Source organism: Ochotona princeps, chromosome 9 (genome assembly GCF_030435755.1).
Source record: "Ochotona princeps isolate mOchPri1 chromosome 9, mOchPri1.hap1, whole genome shotgun sequence".
Classification (NCBI taxonomy): domain Eukaryota; kingdom Metazoa; phylum Chordata; class Mammalia; order Lagomorpha; family Ochotonidae; genus Ochotona; species Ochotona princeps.
Window position 1 is genome coordinate 8,408,851 of NC_080840.1, and position 19,540 is coordinate 8,428,390.

Sequence of the window (19,540 nt, forward strand, 5' to 3'; positions counted from 1 at the left end):
TAACCCTGATGTCAGAATTGTAGTCATAGATAGATAAGAGTGAGGAAAGATAGAGCCATGGATCATGGGGGGCGCTTTAGGTCTATCAATGTCACAACTAGCATCTGTTTCATCCACATACAACCCTATTGCAAGAGATTTGCTGTCAGCACCACATCTTAAGCTGGGAGCAATGCTATCATGTCTAATTAATTGAAGCACAAATACCCAAAACAAGGAGATGACAAATTCCATAGTTGGTAGTTTATTACTAACATCTAACAGTTGGTAGAACCCCACATTACTTGTTAGCAAAACATACCATGAATACTCAACAATCATGTATTTTAGAGGCTCCTGTTGCATACCAAATTTGGACTTAGCCTAAAGATATGTTAGTGAGTATACAGTTCCCTGTGCTCAACTTCAAAGAGCATATTAATAGTAACATCAATAGCCAAATATTATCAAATCCTTTCTATGTGTCAAGCGTTTGCATAAATTATCCAAAATGCCTTTCTTCCTTTCATCTCTTATATCCAATCTGTCACACCACATTCAGAATGGATTTAAAATCCATTCAGCTTTCTCCACTGACACCACAAAGTAAACCCCTGCCAATTCTCAGCAGACAATCAAAAAAACTGAACTTTTCTCCTATTTCCGTATTTGTCATGCTAATTTGAATTTTCCATAAACAACTCGCACCCAGTACAAACTTCACCCACTTTTCTCCAGCCTGGATTTGGAAGTAACTACTGCTGTTGGGCATTTCCCCAGGCCTTACAAAAATTTCACGGGGGCTACAGATTTTATTTTCCAGGTGTTGAAAGGGAGTATTAGAGAGGCAGAGTGACTCACATTAGGTCATACAGCTTAGTTAGCATCTGTGAATGGCTGGTCCCTGTCAGCCACAAGTGTCTGGGTTTCCTGAAACTCGGTGGGCATTTGGCAAAGATAGAATAAATCAACACAGCAGAAGAGCTCTTGGTGGCCATGTTTCCAATATGACAAAATTGAGAACAGCTAATGATTAGATGAGAGTAAAGATTCACTCCTTAAAATTAGATAACCAATAAATAAATAAATAAATAAAACTAGAATGTTGTAACTTCTCCTTTAAATAGCTCTCCTTATCATTTAATATAGATGGTAGAGTAATGCATGCCATGGACCATAAGTTGGCTCCTAGAACTGGCTCTTATATGATGAGTACTTACTTAGTAAGTACCTAGGACTTTGCACCAGGTCAGTGAGAACTAGGTCATTCCTTCTGAATAACAGTACCAAGAGGTGGAAGCTTTTATTGCAGATATGTAGATGAAGAAACCAATGCTCGAAGGAGGGTTCTGTACATTAGTGCAGTCACAAAGCAAGCCAGTTGCTATGCTCAGCCAGAATTCAGTTCAACCTTGCCTGGTGCCAAGACACTTCAGTGTTTGTGTGTCTCAATAGAACCAGCGTTCCCAAGGGCTTCACACACCAACAAGCGGGGATGGTGTTGTCCTGGCCCTCAGCCTCCTTGCTGAGTAAGTGTGAAGTACACCCCCAGAACATGCTTTCAAGAACCAATTAGACGAAAGCTTCTGCTCATTTAGTTTCCAAAATAGTCCTGGGTGCAAGCGCTCAGAAAGGCCTTTGAAGATTTGACCCAAATGTCAGAGTCAAGATTTTGACAACACTTTTTAAAGTATTAAAACCTTGCTGTTGTAGGTTTTTCATGATTGCCTTTTCACATATTAATACGCATTCTTTTGTCCCACACTTCTCATAAAATATCCTCTAGATGTTCAATAGCTTTAGCAACAATATACAATTTTAGAGTTCTAAAACAATGCTTAAAATAGCATGCTTGCCAGTGAATTCAGTAAACATTAGGCTGTGGCTAAAATGTGCTAGATGCTATTTAATATTGAATAAATGTTAACTCATTTGGCACACATCAGCTGTATAACATAAATGCTATTACCATCATCCTCAATGTCACAGAAAGGAATAGGTCTGTGACAAAGAGATGTGAGGTAAGCATTCTAGTTCTGAACTGGGAAGGGACAGAGGTATTACTCCAACCCATTGCCCAGCACCACAGATGTGCACATGACCATTATACTATGTGGCCCTTTGAAATCACTGCTTTCATTTTAGCTATCTGTGTCCTACTTCTCAGAGTAAATCATGTGTTTCTGGGTTGGGTATTTATTTTTCTTCATCTTTTCCTTCCACAAACATGCACTGACTATCACATTGTGCTCATTAATTTCCTGGAATCTCTCTGCTCTACTCTTCATCCAGCCCACCCACGCTCCTCTTGATGATCACCCCAGTAATGACCATACTGTCTATCCTGACCATGTGCCTTAGCCAAGAGTGGCTGCAAACGGTCGGTTGCTTCAGTCAAAGTCCTTGTACAGCTTGACACTTAAACTGAACAAGAATCTCCTCCAAATAACCAAGGAAGGATATGAGGTATAAGGGCTCAAAGGTCTTGATGATCAGGACATGAGAGTGACTTTAGCTTTCAGTAGAAGCAGAGACACAAATTTCAGGGAGAATCATGGTAGGTTATCCAAATCATTTTATTTCAAAGGTCCTGCTGTAGGTTTGCCCTTAGATTCCATGAAATAGCCCATGTGTTTATGATAACATCTGGTTTTGATTAAGCTGTGTTGGATAGAGTGTCTGTGTCTTTGATAGCAAAGGAGATCAAACCAACACAGCCCTCATCCTTTGTTGAGAGTGTGTTGGATTCTCATTGTGGAGCAGGCATCATTGTGGCTCTCGGCTATCTCACAGTCTAAGAAGGACAACAGCCACCCAAACAGTAATCACAAAGTCCCTTTTAGCTGATGTAGTCTTAATGGGAAATTACTTGCTTGATTGAAAAAGTATATTGAAAAGGGAAATTACGAAAAAACATTTTATTGATAATTTAAGTGTGTACTAAGCAACTTATTACCCAGTTGTTTAAAAATAAGGTCAAACCACTAAAAAAAAAAAACCTGATATAGTTTGCTTATTACAGAGACAATAGTTATAGTCCCTCAGGCCTCAGGTAAGATTTCTGGTTCCTTAAAGTGCAGTAGAAAAGTACCAGAGTGACATCTAGATTTCTGTGATTTTTTTTCATGTATTTTTATACTTTTCTTGTCCACATCTAATTTGATAACATTTTTAGCTCTTCTTCATTATGAAGTCTTCTCAAATTTTGATTTCATTATGGTACAAGCCTCATATTTCTTTTCTCCCTTATTTAATTTTAGTTAATAGGTTGTTAAATCAGTTGTGTTTAGGAAGAAGTCTAGTGATTGATGCTAAGTGTGTGTGGACTACAGACACAAGCAAAGCTTTTGGCATTTAGCTAGTTGCCTGAGAATCAGAAACCTTTACCATCCCATTGAGTCTTCAGAATGCTTTGATCCAACAAATCAATTAAGTCAAACAATTGGGTTGGTAGGGACCAGCCTGCAGTAATTTTACCACAGTAAGGTGTGCGTTTTAGTAGAACAAAGGAGGCAAGTGCATGCAGCCTAGTAAGATTCAGACACAGCTTCATGGGGGCGGTGTCTCTTTGGCAAACCAGCTAGAGAAAACATTCCAGCTGTAGCTCCAATAGTGATTAAAGGAATGAGGGACTCTTCTAAGAAACTTCATGCTTTGAGAGCGTAGGCACCAACATTGTGGAGCAGCAGATCAAGTCGCCACCTGTGATGCTGGCATCCCGTATGAGCACTGGTTCAAGCCCCAGCTGTTCTACTTCCAATCCAGCTCCCTGAACATGGACCTCAACAGAGGATTCCCTAAGCATCTGAGCTAATGCCACCAAAAGAGGAGTCCCAAATGGAGCTCTAGGTGCCTGAATTCAGCCTGATCCTCCCAGCCCTGGACATGCTAGCCATCTGGGAGTGAACTATCAAATAGACTCTCTCTCCTCTCTCCTTCCCTCTTTCTCACTCTCTCCCATCAAGAATTCTGCTTTTCAAATAAATAAACCCTTTTTACCAAAAAAATGACATCAGAGTATGAAATTTCTGTTCTTGTGATGATCATACTCCTGTCCCTAAGACTACATACTCAAAGTTTAGTCTCAGTAGCTCTTTCTAGTAGACTTCTGTTGACCCTAGGTCTGAATTATAAACTAAATAGAAGCCCAGCTTCTCCTGCTTTCTGTTGTGTCAACTCTGATGCCTCTTTCCTCCTCCAGATCCCAGCACCATGGCCTCACCGTCTATGGATAAAATGCTGCCTAAACCACAAGACTGCCTACCCATATTTCTTGTGTAGGCTGCTACAAGTTTACTGCCATGGTACTTGGCACCCTTTGCCAGTCCACTTTACTGGGCCTTTCTGATAACGTGACTCTCCCCCTCTTCCTCTGGCACCTCCAGGACCGGAGAGTTGGCCAGCCTTCATGTCCACGCTGATGTCTTCCTTCTGCACTCAACATTTACAGTGTCTATTATCCCTTCTTTCTAGAACCTCAATAAAAGTTGTTGAGTGAGGGAAGGGATGGCAATGCAGAATGGCCTCCGTGTTTGCTGATCCCCTGTGCCTAAAGCACCTGCCCCGACTTCCCATAGAATTATGCATTTTGTCCTTCAGCTTCCAGGTTAGAAGACATTATTGAGGAATACCACATTGCCCATTGAGCTAATATGGCCACTTACTGCTCTCAGTGTTTACCATGTATTATATAACCTTCAGCATGTGACTTCTGCAAAGCCAAGCACCATGTCTGTTTCTATTTTCTGCCATCTCTCCACACTCAACATGGTGCCACTTATTACTTAGGATTCCATTTTCAGAATAAACAAGAATGCAGGCTCTTGTCTTCATTGCACACTCACAAAAATGTGTGCTTTTGGCCTTGCCCAGCTTACTTAACCGCTGATTCTCAGTTTTTTCATATGTAAAACAGAATGAAAATAGCAGTTTACTTCCTCCTATAATTAATGCGAGCTTTTGGTTAGACAATGGATATGAACACTTGGGCCCCTTTATACTGTGTGGCAATGGAAAAAAGTTGCTTCTCCATAACTCCAGATTAAGCCTCTCCCCAGTGCCTGGACCTTGACTGGAGTTAATACTGTTTAACTGCAGTAGAGAAAAGGGAAGGTAACGGAGAGCTTCTCACAATTTGGAAGATCCTGAGAACAGATCCTGACTCCATTCAGATAATTCTACTGTGTTTGAGCCCAGTGGGGCTGCCTGCATTACAGGGCTGCCCTGCTCCTTTTCTTGTGGTAGACATTTGCATACCACGACTATCATTAATCTGTTTTCACCTGGACTTCCCTTCAGAGTTTCCTGTAGCAGATAATTCCCATGAAATCCTTTTTTTTTTCAAAGATTTATTCAGTTTATTACAAAGTCAGATATACAGAGAGGAGGAGAGACAGAGAGGAAGATCCTCCATCCGATGATTCACTCCCCAAGTGAGCCGCAACGGCCAGTGCGCGCCGATCCGAAGCTGGGAACCTGGAACCTCCTCCAGGTCTCCCACATGGGTGCAGGGTCCCAAGGCATCGGGCCGTCCCTGACTGCCTTCCCAGACCACAAACAGGGAGCTGGATGGGAAGTGGGGCTGCGGGGATTAGAACCAGCGCCCATATGGGATCCCGGGGCTTTCAAGGCGAGGACCTTAGCCGCTAGGCCACAGCGCCGGGCCCAATGAAATCCTTTTGATTAACGATGAGAATATGTCTGATCATATGAGAAAGGAAACCAGACAGGTGCCACTGAAGCAGTTTGAATCAGCCTGAGTCTCTTTCAAGCAAATGGAAAAGCCCAAGGAGACAAAGATGTGCAGGCTCTGCATGCTGAAGCCACCCAGGGGCAAAAACTGGCTCTAGCAGAGGATTCTGTACTGCACCCCAGTGCAAGTAGGATCTGGGAATATTACCCAAGGGCAAACTCCCCTGTTTTCAGGATATTTTAATGATGTTTCTTAAACAGTGGACAAATCCAAGGGAAACCAAAAAAAGGTGATAATAGGTTTATATAAGTACTATCTTACAGAGGACACCTTAGAAAGTCAGACAGGAGCTGGAACAGATGCCAGTGACACAGCTGGCTGGAGACTAGCACATCTGGGTGCCAGAGAATTCTGATATGAAAAATTTTATTGTTGGACTCTTTCAGGGCCAGCAATGTGGAACACCAAGTTAAGCTATCACCTATGACACAGGTGTAGCACACTGAACCATAGTTTCAAGTGCCGGATGTTCTGCTTCCTAAACAGCTCCCTGTTAATGTGCTTGGGAAAGCAGCAGGAGATGGTCTGAGTCCCTATCCACTTCCACCCACCAGAAGTCCTGGCTAGAGCTCCTAGTTCCTGGTGGTGGCTGCTCTAACCCACTCACTACAGCCATTTGGGATGTGAATCAGTGGATGGAAGATGTCTCTATCTCTCCCTCTCTTTCCCACTCACCCTTTGTTTTTTGAAAAATTAAGTAAAGCTTTGAGAAAAGGAAAACATAATAACATTGATTGCATGATGCTTGATATTGGAACAATGCTGCTTCTACACATTTCTATTTAACAAATAATTCTAGGACATTCTCTGCTAATATACAGGATGTAATTTTGAGCTGAACAGCACATGCCTGCTATATGCTCATGAGCTGGTGTTTTTGCACTGTGGAAGTTGCTAAGGTTCACAAGGCAACAAGAGACATAACCACTGTCTTCAAAGCAATTGTATACTTATTAGAAGAAGTAAGCACTAGCAATATGTTATGAGCATTGCAAGAGGGAAAGTCTGGAGAGAAGATGTACTGCACTGCAAGGCAACCATGCTTAGACATCCCAAAAGAGGGGACACTGAATGGCTTTAGAGGAAAGCCCTAAAAGATTAAGAGGGAATTTGGCGGACAAATGGTTAGAGCTTGTGAAGACTGGGGATCAAAAAAGCCTTTGAGAATTTTCAAGAATGAAAGATCTTCACTGTGCTTCTCATAAAGATTCATCCATTCTTTCTTTCATTCACAGAAATGAGGAGAGAAATAGATCTCCTGTCCACTGGTTCAGTTTTCAAAATGGCCACAATAGCCAGAGCTAGGCTAGGTTGAAGCCAGGGGCCAGGAACTCCAACCAGTTATCCCAAGTGTACAGCAGAAACCCAAGTACTTGAACCGTCATCCGTTGCCTGGATCATTGGATCAAGGCAAATGAATATTGGGTTTTTCCCCCTGCAAAGCCATTGGCACTCAAATCAGCATTCCAATGGGGATTCTAACATCACAAACACTGGCTTAACTCATTGCACCACAACACTAGACCTGGTCCTCCTTACTTCAGGCCAGTGTTTCCTATGGTGACCTTTCTATGGGATCTGTTGGCTCCTTTGTTACTTACACATTTATTGCAGTCTCTTGACTCTGTGTTATGCTAAGCCTGAGACATAGAAAACATTAACTCGAAGAGCTCAGGGTTTATCATTTAACACAGAGACAAGTATCAAGTGATATAATAAACATCACAAAAAAGACCTCTATGTTTGGTATATGCTTGCAATGGGGGAATCTCAACTGAACTTGAACTGTGGTTATGCAACAAGGTGGAGGAATCCACCATGGTGGGAGGGTTTGGGGAGGGGTGGGGAGAATCCAAGTACCTATGAAACTGTGTCACATAATACAATGCAATTAATGAATTAAAAATAATAAATAAATTTTAAAAATCCTAAAACAAACAAACAAACAAAAGACCTGTGTAAAGTAACAGGATGACAGAGAATGAATAAGTGCCTCCCTGAAAAGAGGAGAGCCACCCTAGACCTTGAAGATGAGCAGGCGTCCATGGATAGCTAACTGGGGGGAAAGAAAAGGAGGAAAGGATTTTCAAGGTCGGAAGAACAGCAGCAACACCACCAGGACGTGTGATTAGTCCAACACTGAAGATACACCATGATTAACCCCAAGTTCACAACGATGGACAAGACTGTCCGTCCACGTAGATTCTAAAATGTGTGCAAGCCAACAAGGGTTTGCCCAGCAAAGCCACACTGTTTCATCCAAAGACACAACTGCGCAGTTCCATAAAAATTTCACTTCTGATCAACTGCACTAATAACTTGCTTCTGCGGCGTTTCCTCACATTGTGAGGGCCATGCAAGAACCACTCGTCCAGAGGCAGCTGAGCTCATTTAAAGAGATCCATCACACAGTATCCCTTCTAGTAATAAAATCCCTAATGCCTCCTTTAAAATGTCTTTAGTCTTCAGAATATATGGTAGCAAAGATCCCAGGTTCATTTTTGTATATATTCATGAATTTTCTTTAGCTGTATGATTCTGTACAATTTTGATTTGTTTGTAATATAATCAATTGGGTAATCTGTAAGCACCACACAATCCTTTGATTTCAATGCTTATTGGATGTTGCACTGCTGAGAATTAGGCCTTGAGGGTTGTTTTTAGGAGAAGTCTCTGAGAAGGTCAGAGGAAGTATTCCAACAGCCCTAGAGCCTGAAAAAACCAGACACCATCCTTTGCTGCATGAGCTTGGAAAGTTACTTTACCTCTCTAAACCTTAATTTTCTTACTTGTGAACTCATAATTAGGTACCCCCATTGTAATGTTATTGTGCATACCAGATGAGATTGTGTGTGAAACTCCCTAACTCAGCACCTGGCCTCTGATGACTTCTCTGATAACCCCATAAGCAACAGCTAGTATAGATGCACATGCTTTCATGCAATCCGGCAACCTTCTAAAGCTCTGCCTGTAAAGTTCCCTCAAGAGTCCTGCCTGGGGGGCCCGACGGCGTAGCCTAGTGGCTAAAGTTCTCGCCTTGAACACACTTGGATACCATATGGGCACCGGTTCTAATCCCGGCAGCTCCACTTCCCATCCAGCTCCCTGCTTGTGACCTGGGAAAGCAGTCGAGGATGGCCCAAAGATTTGGGACCCTGCACCCGTGTGGGAGACCCAGAAGAGTTTCTTGGTTCCCGGCTTCGGATTGGCACAGCACCAGCCGTTGCGGTCATTTGGGGAGTGAATCATCGGGTGGAACATCTTCCTCTCTGTCTCTCCTCCTCTCTGTATATCTGACTTTGTAATGAAAATAAAGAAATCTTAAAAAAAAAAAAAAAAAGAGTCCTGCCTGGGGCCAGTGCTGTGGAATAGCAAGCTAGTGTTCTACCGGCTGCACCATCTTCCCATATGGGTGGCAGTTCGGGTCCTCACTGCTCCACTTCTCTATTTATGACTTGGGAAAGCAGCAGAGGTTGGCTCAGAGAATTCTTGGAACCTTGCACCCACCTGGAGGCCCAGAGGAAGCTCCAGGTTACCACCTTCCAATCAGCTCGTCTCTGACTATGACAGCCATCTGGGAGATGAAACAGTTGATGTAAGACCTCTATGTCTCTCCTCTCTAAAATCTCTTTCACATAAAAATAAATAAGTATTTTTTAAAGGTGGGGAGTCAGGTTTGTCTTATTTACTCTGTATCCCCTCTACCTGGAAACTTATGGTATTTGGGATAGTATCAATAAGTATTTGTTCATTGAATGAGTAAAATAAACATTATAATTTGTGAAAAAACATGTTTGAACCTACTGAGTATTCAGGGATCCTTTTTAAGAACTTCCACCTTCCATAGTGAATTTGCACTTGCATATTTTTCATTCATATCACAAGAATATCCCAGCAGCTGTCTTACTTTGTACTTCCATTCTAAATAAATCTTTGAATCAAATAAGAGATGATTAAAATATGTTTTAAGGAAGTAGCATTGGGAGAACTGTTTTTGGAGTCAGGAGACTGTGAGTAACTACTTTACTGCCTATGGTCTAGGTGATCATGTTGTTAGGTAACGCATTTTCTAAAACCATGGTGTGATTCTTTTATTATTATTCTTCAAATACATTCCTGTTAACATATAGTGAAGGCCAAGTGTATTAATGTGCCTTAGGACATTACAGAGTTTATCAAGTAATTCTCATTCTATGTCTCACTATCTCAGACATATTGGGTGATTTTAAGAACTCCACCAGCCACACCACTGCCCCCAATAGAGCCTAATTTGTAATTCTAGGAAGGGAAAGGGCAACTGAACTTTAATGAAGCACCAGGCCTCGTAGAATGGACTGTCAGAGTCCAGGGGGTTGCTTGATAAATATACCTCTGAACTTAAACTTCAGGGAGAGACATCTAATAGCGCATGAGAAAGAATGCTTTTTCACATTGTTCCCCTCCCTGGATCATTTTATGTTCTTTATCACCACTTTTTTTAGTCTCTGTATCTTTGTATTCCTAATGGAAATTCTTCTCTCTGTGTCGTTTTTTCCCTTAGATGTCACTCCAGTACACCACTTACAAAAACACAATTCACAATTAAACATTTTCAAACACGCATGGGGACCTAGGAAGTGGGTGAGCCAGCTCTTCTCTCTTCTGCTAGCAGACCGAACTGCCGCAGATGGCATCTTATTCAAATAACCCCCACCAGTGGCAGAGCACTGGTACCCACAGTGCCGTGAATGGCACCTTCCTCCATCCACAGGCCATTGTGTGAATAAGAGCAGAAGTACACGGGAAGTTAACAACTGGCACTTATGAACAAGAGGACACAGTGTAGGATTGTTTGTCAAAAGTGCACCACTCTGCCCAATGACGAGACAGCTTTCAAGAGATGCTTAGCAGCCACTTCATTTAATAAAGCTGTTGGCATGAGAGCTAGGATTAAGTAGAGGCATGGGAGGGAGGAGGGAGTTAATGCCAACTCCCTATTTTATCTCATTGAATTCTCTCAGCAACCCTGGGAAGCAGACAATAGTATTGCTATTTACCAAATCAGGGAGTCAAGGCACAGAGAGGTGACAGTGTACACTTCTAGTAAGGTAAGTGATAGCAGTGGATTCCAGCTCCCCAACCAGGAACCCCAGCGAGGAATAGCAAAGGTCAAGAGTGTATTCAGTATTGTCACTTGGTTATAGTTCATTTCTTCAGAACTCAGTCTGTCAATTAAATTTTAAAAAGTGTTTCTATGTGGCTATTTTCCAGGTAAGAAACACGTGAGAGATTGGCTGATGACAATATTTAAGATCCATAAATAGGTGCAAAGAGCTGAGAAGTCATGGTTGGAATTCACCTGTCCTAAGCTCACCTTAACATTACATCAACCCCCCAAAAAAGTCAGGAGCCAGATTCTTACCCTTGTTTCTGCGACCTAGGGACATTGTAGGATTAAATTGATGTTGCTAACTAGCCAATCATTTTGCTTTAATCACCAGCAAATAAAGCCATTCTGTAAGTTATAATGTATCCTCCCACAAGTTCCTTCATCTTTAATACAGAGTTAGGGTCTCATACACCCAATTTCTCCCCTATGTCACCTCTTCCTGTAAATGTAGCGTATTCTTATCAACCACAAGCAAAACCTGGCCATCGCAGTGGCCACACTCTGTTTCTGTCCTACCTTCTCAATTGGTTGCCAGTCGGTTCTCCAATACCACCCTGTACCCTGGAGCTCTGCAGGGATTTCTCCAGATGCCTTCTCTTCTGCTTCTACCCTTGGCCCCTTCCCATGATTCTTTCGCACAAAGTGATGCTTAACAATGAAAATCAGCCCATGGCACTCTTCTGTTAAGTATCGTTCAGTGACTTCCAGTTGCAGTGGAAGTTAAGTGCAAGACATTGTATGCTAACCTCAGTTCTCTTTCTTCTATCCTTACCTCTAGCTTCTAGCCTCTGTCCTCACCTCCAACTTGTCACTTGTCACTGTGCCCCTCCATTTCTTCACCCACACCATTGCTCTTGTCTGCTTGAGACCATATGCACTTGCTGTCTCTTGAACTCCTTCCTCATCCTCTTGTCCTAAAAAGCCCTGGGTCATTAAAAATTCTCAGGTCTCAGTGTAAATGGCAATGGCAAACTATAATTATTCTTAATCCTTGGTTTCAATCTGGTTATCAAGTAATTTGTCTTGAGTTACTCTTTATGGCACTTCTCATATTTATCAATATATATCGACACATATGTATTCTTCAATAGTGAGATCCAGCTGGCATTGTAACACAACTAGTTACACTGGTACCTGTGATTCTGGCATCAAACATGAGCATTGGTTTCAGTACCAACTGTTCCATGACGTTCCCTGTTTATGCGCCTAGGAAAGTAGCAGATGATGGTTGAAGCTCTTATGCCCCTGCCACTCATATGGGGGACCCAAATGGAGTTCAAGTTCCTGGCTTGCTCCTGGCCATTACAGTTAGTTGAGAAGTCAGTCTGCCAGCAAATAAATGGAGGATCAGTGTGTGTGTGTGTGTGTGTGTGTGTGTGTGTGAGAGAGAGAGAGAAAGAGAGAGAGGGAGAGAGAGAGAGAGATTGAGTATATGTGTGTGTGTGAGAAAGATTCTGTAATTCTCCCTTTCAAATAATGAGTAGTTAAACAAAAAGTAAGAACTACTTCTACCTAATTCACCATTGTTTAGCTAGTACCTAGCACAGAGCCTGGAAAATAAGTATTTAATGAATTCTTGTCATATTTATAGAGTGATATGAAATTAGCAATTACTCAAGAGGTTCAACCAAGGGTCCCGTAACTTCTAGAACCCTTACCCACCCATCTGAGACTGCTGCTCCTCCTTATGAGACTGACCCTGTTCATTGTTTCATTCCAGGAGCGTCTCGTGCTGTCTGTTCTTCCCAGGTTTGTCGTCCTGGAAATGATCAATGACATGACCAATGTGGAAGATGAGCACCTGCAGCACCAGTTCCATAGGATCTACATCCATCGCTATGAGAACGTCAGGTGATGCTCCACCTTGTGTTTCTGAGTGGTCTATGTGTGCTTGGCTGCTTTTATTACAGTGCTGTGACTTCTGTCTGCCTGAATGTCAGTGCCTTCCTTCCTTCTGCTGATTAATTCATTACCTAGTGATTGTTCCTCAGGGAATTCTACATTTTCAAATTGAGGCTGGAAAAAAAAAGAACTCAATTATATTTTTCTAGTTTCCTTACTGCCTGGCTCCCCCTACACTAGGCTTGCTTGCCTTTCATCTTTGAATGGAAAAGACAAAATCCAGTTAAACTATGATCAGAAAAAATATCTTAAAATGCAATCTGGGGGCCGAAGGTGTGATTATATAGATTCCCTCCTTATAGTTCCCTTAAGTATCTTCAAAACAGTACACAAAAGGTTTGCATCATTTTTCTGTTTGTAAACATATTATTGGCCAATCATTCAACCATCCAACCACTCATTCACCATCCCTCCACTCATCTGGCTCTGCACATATTCAGCCATCTGTTTATCAGATTGTCTATCCATCCATGCCCTCATTGTACCTAGTGCTATGCTGGACAACATGGTGTATACTGAAAATGAAAAGGTGGCCTTTAGAGTGAGGAAAACTAGCTTTTGGAATCCTTTCTGTATGGGATCTTTTGCAGTTTACTAACCTGAATATCAAGATTCATTTTTTTTTGTAAAATAAGTATTGTAACAATCATGATATGTAAACTTTGAAAGTGAAAATAAATACAAGCACAGAGCATGTGTGGCTAAGCATCTAGGATAGACCATTTCAGACATGCTTTCTGTCTTACAAGAGAAAGATCCAATGCTAGATATTTAAAAGAAATACATTTAAAGGCCATGTGGTAGTCCATAGAATAAGCAATCGAGTACAGAGAAGCAGGCTGGGTCATGGGCCTTAATGAAAGCAAGGTCATACAACCAGATGCGTAGTCCAGCTTTCAGTAGAGCACTAGGCCAGCTGCAAAGCCACTGCCCTTATCCTCTGAACAGGCCTCTGCTTGGTTACCAACCCTTGGTTCCTGGCACCACTTGCACCATTGTAATTTGTCACACAGCCTCCAGAAACTGGATGCAGACGCCTTTGCTCTGCCGTACATTCTACTTCCCCTACTCTATTTTCATCCCAAGTTAAAGTGTGATGTAGACAGACAACTTCAGTTGGTTGACATGTCACTTTCTGTAACCATAGAGAAAGAGAGAATTAAAAAATAACAACCTTTAGAAGGAAAACAAAGGGGGAGAAATGAACCAGTCTGCACACCCACACTGACCTACTGGGAGCCTGAGCAAGGGTCAGTGCTCCACTGAATGGAGAACAGCTAGAGCTATTCTGCCTCCTGCAGCCTCACCTGTCCTTTTTTCAATCATCCACCTGGGTTCTTTAACTGGCGACCCTTTCTCAGTCATTCACAACACACTAAATCAGAGCATAACTTCTTGGCCTAGATGCTTCGGTGTTGTTCGCCATGAGCCCAGTTTCTTGGGGGAGAAAAATCAACACAAAGACTGGCTGGCACGCTCTGATTGTTCTGAGAGCAGCTGTGGCAAGATGCCCAGGTTCTTGGGAGCCCTGGAAAAATGAACTCAACCAGGGGTTGTGGGGCCATTTCTGCCCACTGCAAGGCTGCAGCATGCTAAAATAAGACCAAAGAGATGGAGGCAGAGGAGGATGCTGCATAGCCTATGTCTGAAGACAAAGCCAGACCAGCTGCTACGCCCCCTTCCGCAGCCCCCATAGCAAACCCCATGCAGTGTGAGAGTATTTGAAAAGTCATTTCTAATTGTGTTCTCTGTTGCTTTTGATGTTTGCTGTTTACCTTCCTTCCCTAAAAGCTGTCTGCTGGCCATTTCCAAGTTATAATGCATCCACTGGGCTACCAGAAAGGGGTGTGGGAAGAGGCACCATTCTTTGCAGGATTTGTATGTCGAGAGGTTACTTGGGGCCACAGGGCCAAGTTTTCACTGCAGAACTCTCTATTTGAGCACACTCCCAGCAAGCCTTTGGGCATATCATTTAATCTGTATGCACTTCAATTTCCCAGCTCAAAACCAGTGCTGTTCGAAATGGACAAAACATTTAAACTCTCCAGTTGATTTCAGCTCAAAGTCCCTGAGATCTTCTGCTCATTCAGCTTTTTATTGCAAATGAGGACTATGCTATGAGGACTATGCTATGGTTTACAAAATCATCTTATGATAGTAGCCTCATGTTATAGATTTAACAACCCTAGCTTTATTGTAATAGAAATGGAAGAACAAAGAGGTTAATTAAATTTCCCAAGATATATGGCAACGAATTGGATTCCACATGATACCAGTATTCCTAATTATTTTACTAAATTGTACTAGAGATTTTTAATGACTATGCTTGCAGAACATTAATTATATAAAATGACATATTTAACCAAATAAAAACTTCATAGAACACAATTAGAGTTGAACACTACCATGTTCATTCAGTATATTCATCTTGGAAGGCAACAAGTTTATGCCAAGAATGAAAATACCAGATGATCGCGAGGTTAGCACATAGGGGTAGCAGAATGAAAATTGGGGCTCCTTTCCCAAGCACATTAACAGAGAGCTGTCTGGGGCTCCCCTCCGTCTTTTACTCACCACATCCTTTTGGTACAAGCATGACTTAGACCGGTGTCTTTGCCTTGTGAACCACCTGGGACTCTTATCAAAGTGAACTCGGATGCAGAGTATCTGGTGAGGGTGCTTGAAATCCTACAGTTCTAAAGACTTCCTAGGAGACACCAGTGGTGACTGCAGCCACACTCTGGGGAAGGGGGACAATCCTGACTATTTCTGCTGATTGAATACATTACAAAACACTTGTGATGACAGTTAATCGGTCAGTGTACTAAAGAGGAGGAACATAATAATAGCTTTCTTTCTGTTCTTTATCTGAGTAGATGGAATGCAGCCAGGTCGGACTATATTCTTGAGTGTTAAGTACCATGACAGAGATGTAGCACAGCAGACAGGTGACTGGTAGGGGTGAACTGGCTGGTTTGGAGAATTCTACATAAAAGAAAAATCTTCTCGTATGAGCAAGATGTTGAAGCACAAGTAGGATTCTAATACATAATGAAAGGTAAGAAAGCCATGTGAAGAAATAAGTATATCATATACAAAGTAATGAGTGCATAAAGTATGGTCAGAAGACTAAGGAATTTGATTATCTGGCAACACAGAGCACATCTGAAAATTGTGTAACCTTACTTTTCAGAACATCTATTTCCCTTGAAACTCCATAAAGGTTATTATGGTACAGTCTACACTGCACAGTGTCTCCAGTAACTGGAACATAATAAGCATTCCAATAACAAAGAGTTGAATTAATGGATGAATATATGAACAAACCATTCTCCCCTTAAACAGGTAGATACTAAGAGTTTAAGTATATGGGTCTATAAAGCAAGTGGGTTGAATTCCAGATCTAAGGTCTTTCACTTCTTTTTACTGCACATGCAATGTAGTTTAGCAATAATGACTTCAGATTCCAGAGCCAGTTTTCTGGCTCAAATCCTATCTCTTCATGACTTCCAGGAAAGTTACTCAGGCTTTAGTTACCTTATCTGTAAAATGAAAAAAAAAAAAAACAAAATCTACCAAATAGGCTGGTGTAAGGAGTGAATGAATGAATTCAGGGAGAACTCTCAGAACAATACCAGGTCCAAGAGCCAGAGGAAGTTCGAAGTGTTATCTGAAGTCATAGAATTCATAAGTGACAAGCTGGGATTAGAACTCAGATCAGTCTATACCCAAATCCTATGCATGTGCCAATACGTTCAGCCACACAAAATCGTAGAGACAGTGGCAGCGTGGTGATTCTGCCAGAGACAACTTCATAAATAGGAAACCTGAGTGCATTGTTCCCATGTATAAGAACCTCCACAGCTTTTATCATCTTCAGAACAAAACCCTACCACGTGAACCATTTCAACTACTTCACATACTCTCAGTGCAATATTGGGCAAGTATTCACACTTCTCAGAGCTTCAGTTTGTTTATCTCCATAATGGAAAGAAGTATGCTTGTCCCACAGGGCAATTATTGGATAAACTCAGGCAGTGTCTGGCTTTCATAAGGTTTTTGAAGACCAGCCTCTTCACTTGTACCAAGCCATGTACATAGAATACAGTTTCACCTAACTTAAACCTTCTGTAAATGTGAGAGTTTGAGGGACTTAAATATTTTACTTGAGGCCTTCTAGCTTTGTCATTTTTGAGAAACAATTTCTTCAATTTGTCTGCCATCTAGGATAGAATATATGTATGGGACTCAAGATGGCGAAATTTTGTTGTCCCTCCACCCCTGCTTCCCATGTCTGTTCCATGAGCATAGCACGTGCATTGCCTCCTATTCTGAAAGTAAAGAGCTAATTTATTAATGTTCTTCTTGCTTTTTACAAGAAATCTACCTTTCCACAATGACACATTAACTTTGGTGCTGTGTGCACCACCTACACTTCACACCCTTCATTGGAAGAAAGGCTTTCTGTTGTCCCCTTGTCCTAGATGAATGCTCTCTGCTGAGATACTTGCTAGGTATGAGGCATTCCTTTGTCTCTCATGGAATGGAGAGTGAAACCTCAAACCAAAGACATAGTTTATTTATCTGGATGGTATTGTTACGTCTCCCAGGATGGATTGAAATATTAATGTGCTTTCTCCTACCTCTTCCCTTGTGGTTTAGTATTCTTTTTGCAGATGTTAAAGGATTTACCAACCTCTCCACGACCTTGTCCGCTCAGGAGCTCGTCAGGATGCTCAACGAGCTGTTTGCCAGATTTGATCGACTGGCCCATGTGAGTTGATTTTAAGTCCCTCTTAGTCTTCTGCAGGAGTGAGGGAGTGCATGTGGAATTAGGGAAGAAAAGGATTTAAACTACATCACCAATGCTATTACCATGCTGCATCCCATCCATGGGCACAGAACCCTGACCCTCTCACACGCTGGAGACATATTAGTTATTTACAAGTCTTGGGTGTGAATTTTTTAGATTCATTTTCTCAGCTGAGAGTCAACCGGTTGAGCAGCAATCTTTTTTTAATCTTCTTTCCACTTGCCCATCATTACTACCTCTTCACGTGGCCAGGTGCCATCCAGCTGCAGCACTTGGTACCCGTACATGCAGTGATGGCTACCGCAATTTCATAGCCACCGCCGGCCATCTGGAATGAATTAGCCTGTTCTTAGAACCAGTAATCTTCTGGGCCATCCTACTAACATTGTGACTGACCTAACTTAAGAGCTTTGTTTTTAGCCAACTGACCGAAGGAGATGAACATTCGCTATCAAAATAGATCTGTAATCCTAAGCCACTGAAATTACAAAGGAATAACCTTGTCACACTGTATTTTCCAGTGGGCTTTGAGTTAAAATAGGCATGACTAACTGCCTGTTTGTAAGGTGCATATGTTACTGACAACTTCACAGGGCTGTAGTGGGAATTCAGTAAGATATCACAACAAATGGGAGTCATTTTTTACAATATCCAAATTTCCTGTTTTATGTTAGCCTTGCTTGAAGGAAAATCCATTCAGATATTGCATCTGAGCACCTACTAGATGTTGTACATGGTGGTGCATGTTGAGAATATGAGAGTAATTTTTAAAGAGCCACCCCTAATAATTTACTAGAGTCAAGTCTGGTCAGACGTCACAAATAGATGATGAAAGCATGATACATTTGTCACATGCTATTGCAAGGTTAGCCCAAGAATGTCTTAAGTTCTGTGTCTAAAGACCACAAACAACACATAATCATTGGAGAGAAGACTTTCTGAAGAACGTGGCTGTTATATTGACTTTGTCTATATAATGGTGATTACATGACTGTACACATTTGTCAAGCTTGTGAATTTTATTGTAGAATATTTAAATCTTAATCATCCAGAAATCTGGAATGGATACTTTATATAGAGAGGAGAACAAAATTACAGATGTTTTCTTTACATGAAGAAAGCAAAAGTGGATGCTGCAACCAAATACGAATGATAGGAAACGACCATGAATCTAGAAACATAGATACCTGCAAAATGCCTGGATAACAAACTGTGTGTACTGGGCAACTATGAACAAGGACATTGGCATGGACAGAGAAAAAGGTAGAAATGAAGGTCTCCTCCTAATGAGCGGGTTGGACTTATCTAGAGGATTAGAAATCTGGGGAAAAATAGTTATACTGGTTCTTTCTGTTTTTGGTGGTTGCTGTCATGTACACATAGCTCTGTCATTTCCTATTATTGTAAATATTTTTGTTCAAAAATATTAAGATGAACAAAACCTTCCCTCCAATAAGAACTGACAGATGTGATTAAGGTCAACTTCAGTCCAAGTAGTCCTCACCTGTCCCAAGGAATAGACAACCAAGTGAAAGCTGTTCAGCCATTGAGTCCTGACCGTGTGCCAGTCACCACAAAAGGCTAAACAGGTGCTTACATCATGAAGTTCATAGCCTGGCAAGGCAAAAAGAAAATTCCATGCTCATTGCAGCAGAGTGGTGTAGGTGGTGATGAACACACACTGACACACTGATGGTTAAAGAAGGAGCCATCAATGCTTGGGTGTGGGGGTGATCTGGCAGCACCCCGAGGAGAGGCCACGTGCAGTCTGGGTTTGAGGGAGAGCAGGAGGCTTCCTGGCATCAGATTAGAAAAAGACATGCCTTTTAGGCTGAGTCATGACGCAGAGGCAGGAGAGGGTGAGAGCACACTGCTTGTTTGGGGAGCTGCAAGAAGTTCAAAATTGCTGGAGCATAAAGGGCATGAGAGACTCCAGTGAGAAATT

The 19,540-nt window shown here is 41.8% G+C and overlaps 1 protein-coding gene across 1 annotated transcript in view; it reads left to right on the forward strand.

The window, feature by feature from the left end:
- The window catches only part of ADCY8 (adenylate cyclase 8), a 225,053-nt gene that overhangs the window by 87,346 nt on the left and 118,167 nt on the right, over positions 1-19,540 (forward strand). Inside the window, exons 3-4 of the mRNA XM_004580732.2 lie at positions 12,601-12,731; positions 17,445-17,556. Coding sequence (XP_004580789.2) covers positions 12,601-12,731; positions 17,445-17,556 — 243 coding nt within the window. The remainder of the gene's footprint in view (positions 1-12,600; positions 12,732-17,444; positions 17,557-19,540) is intronic.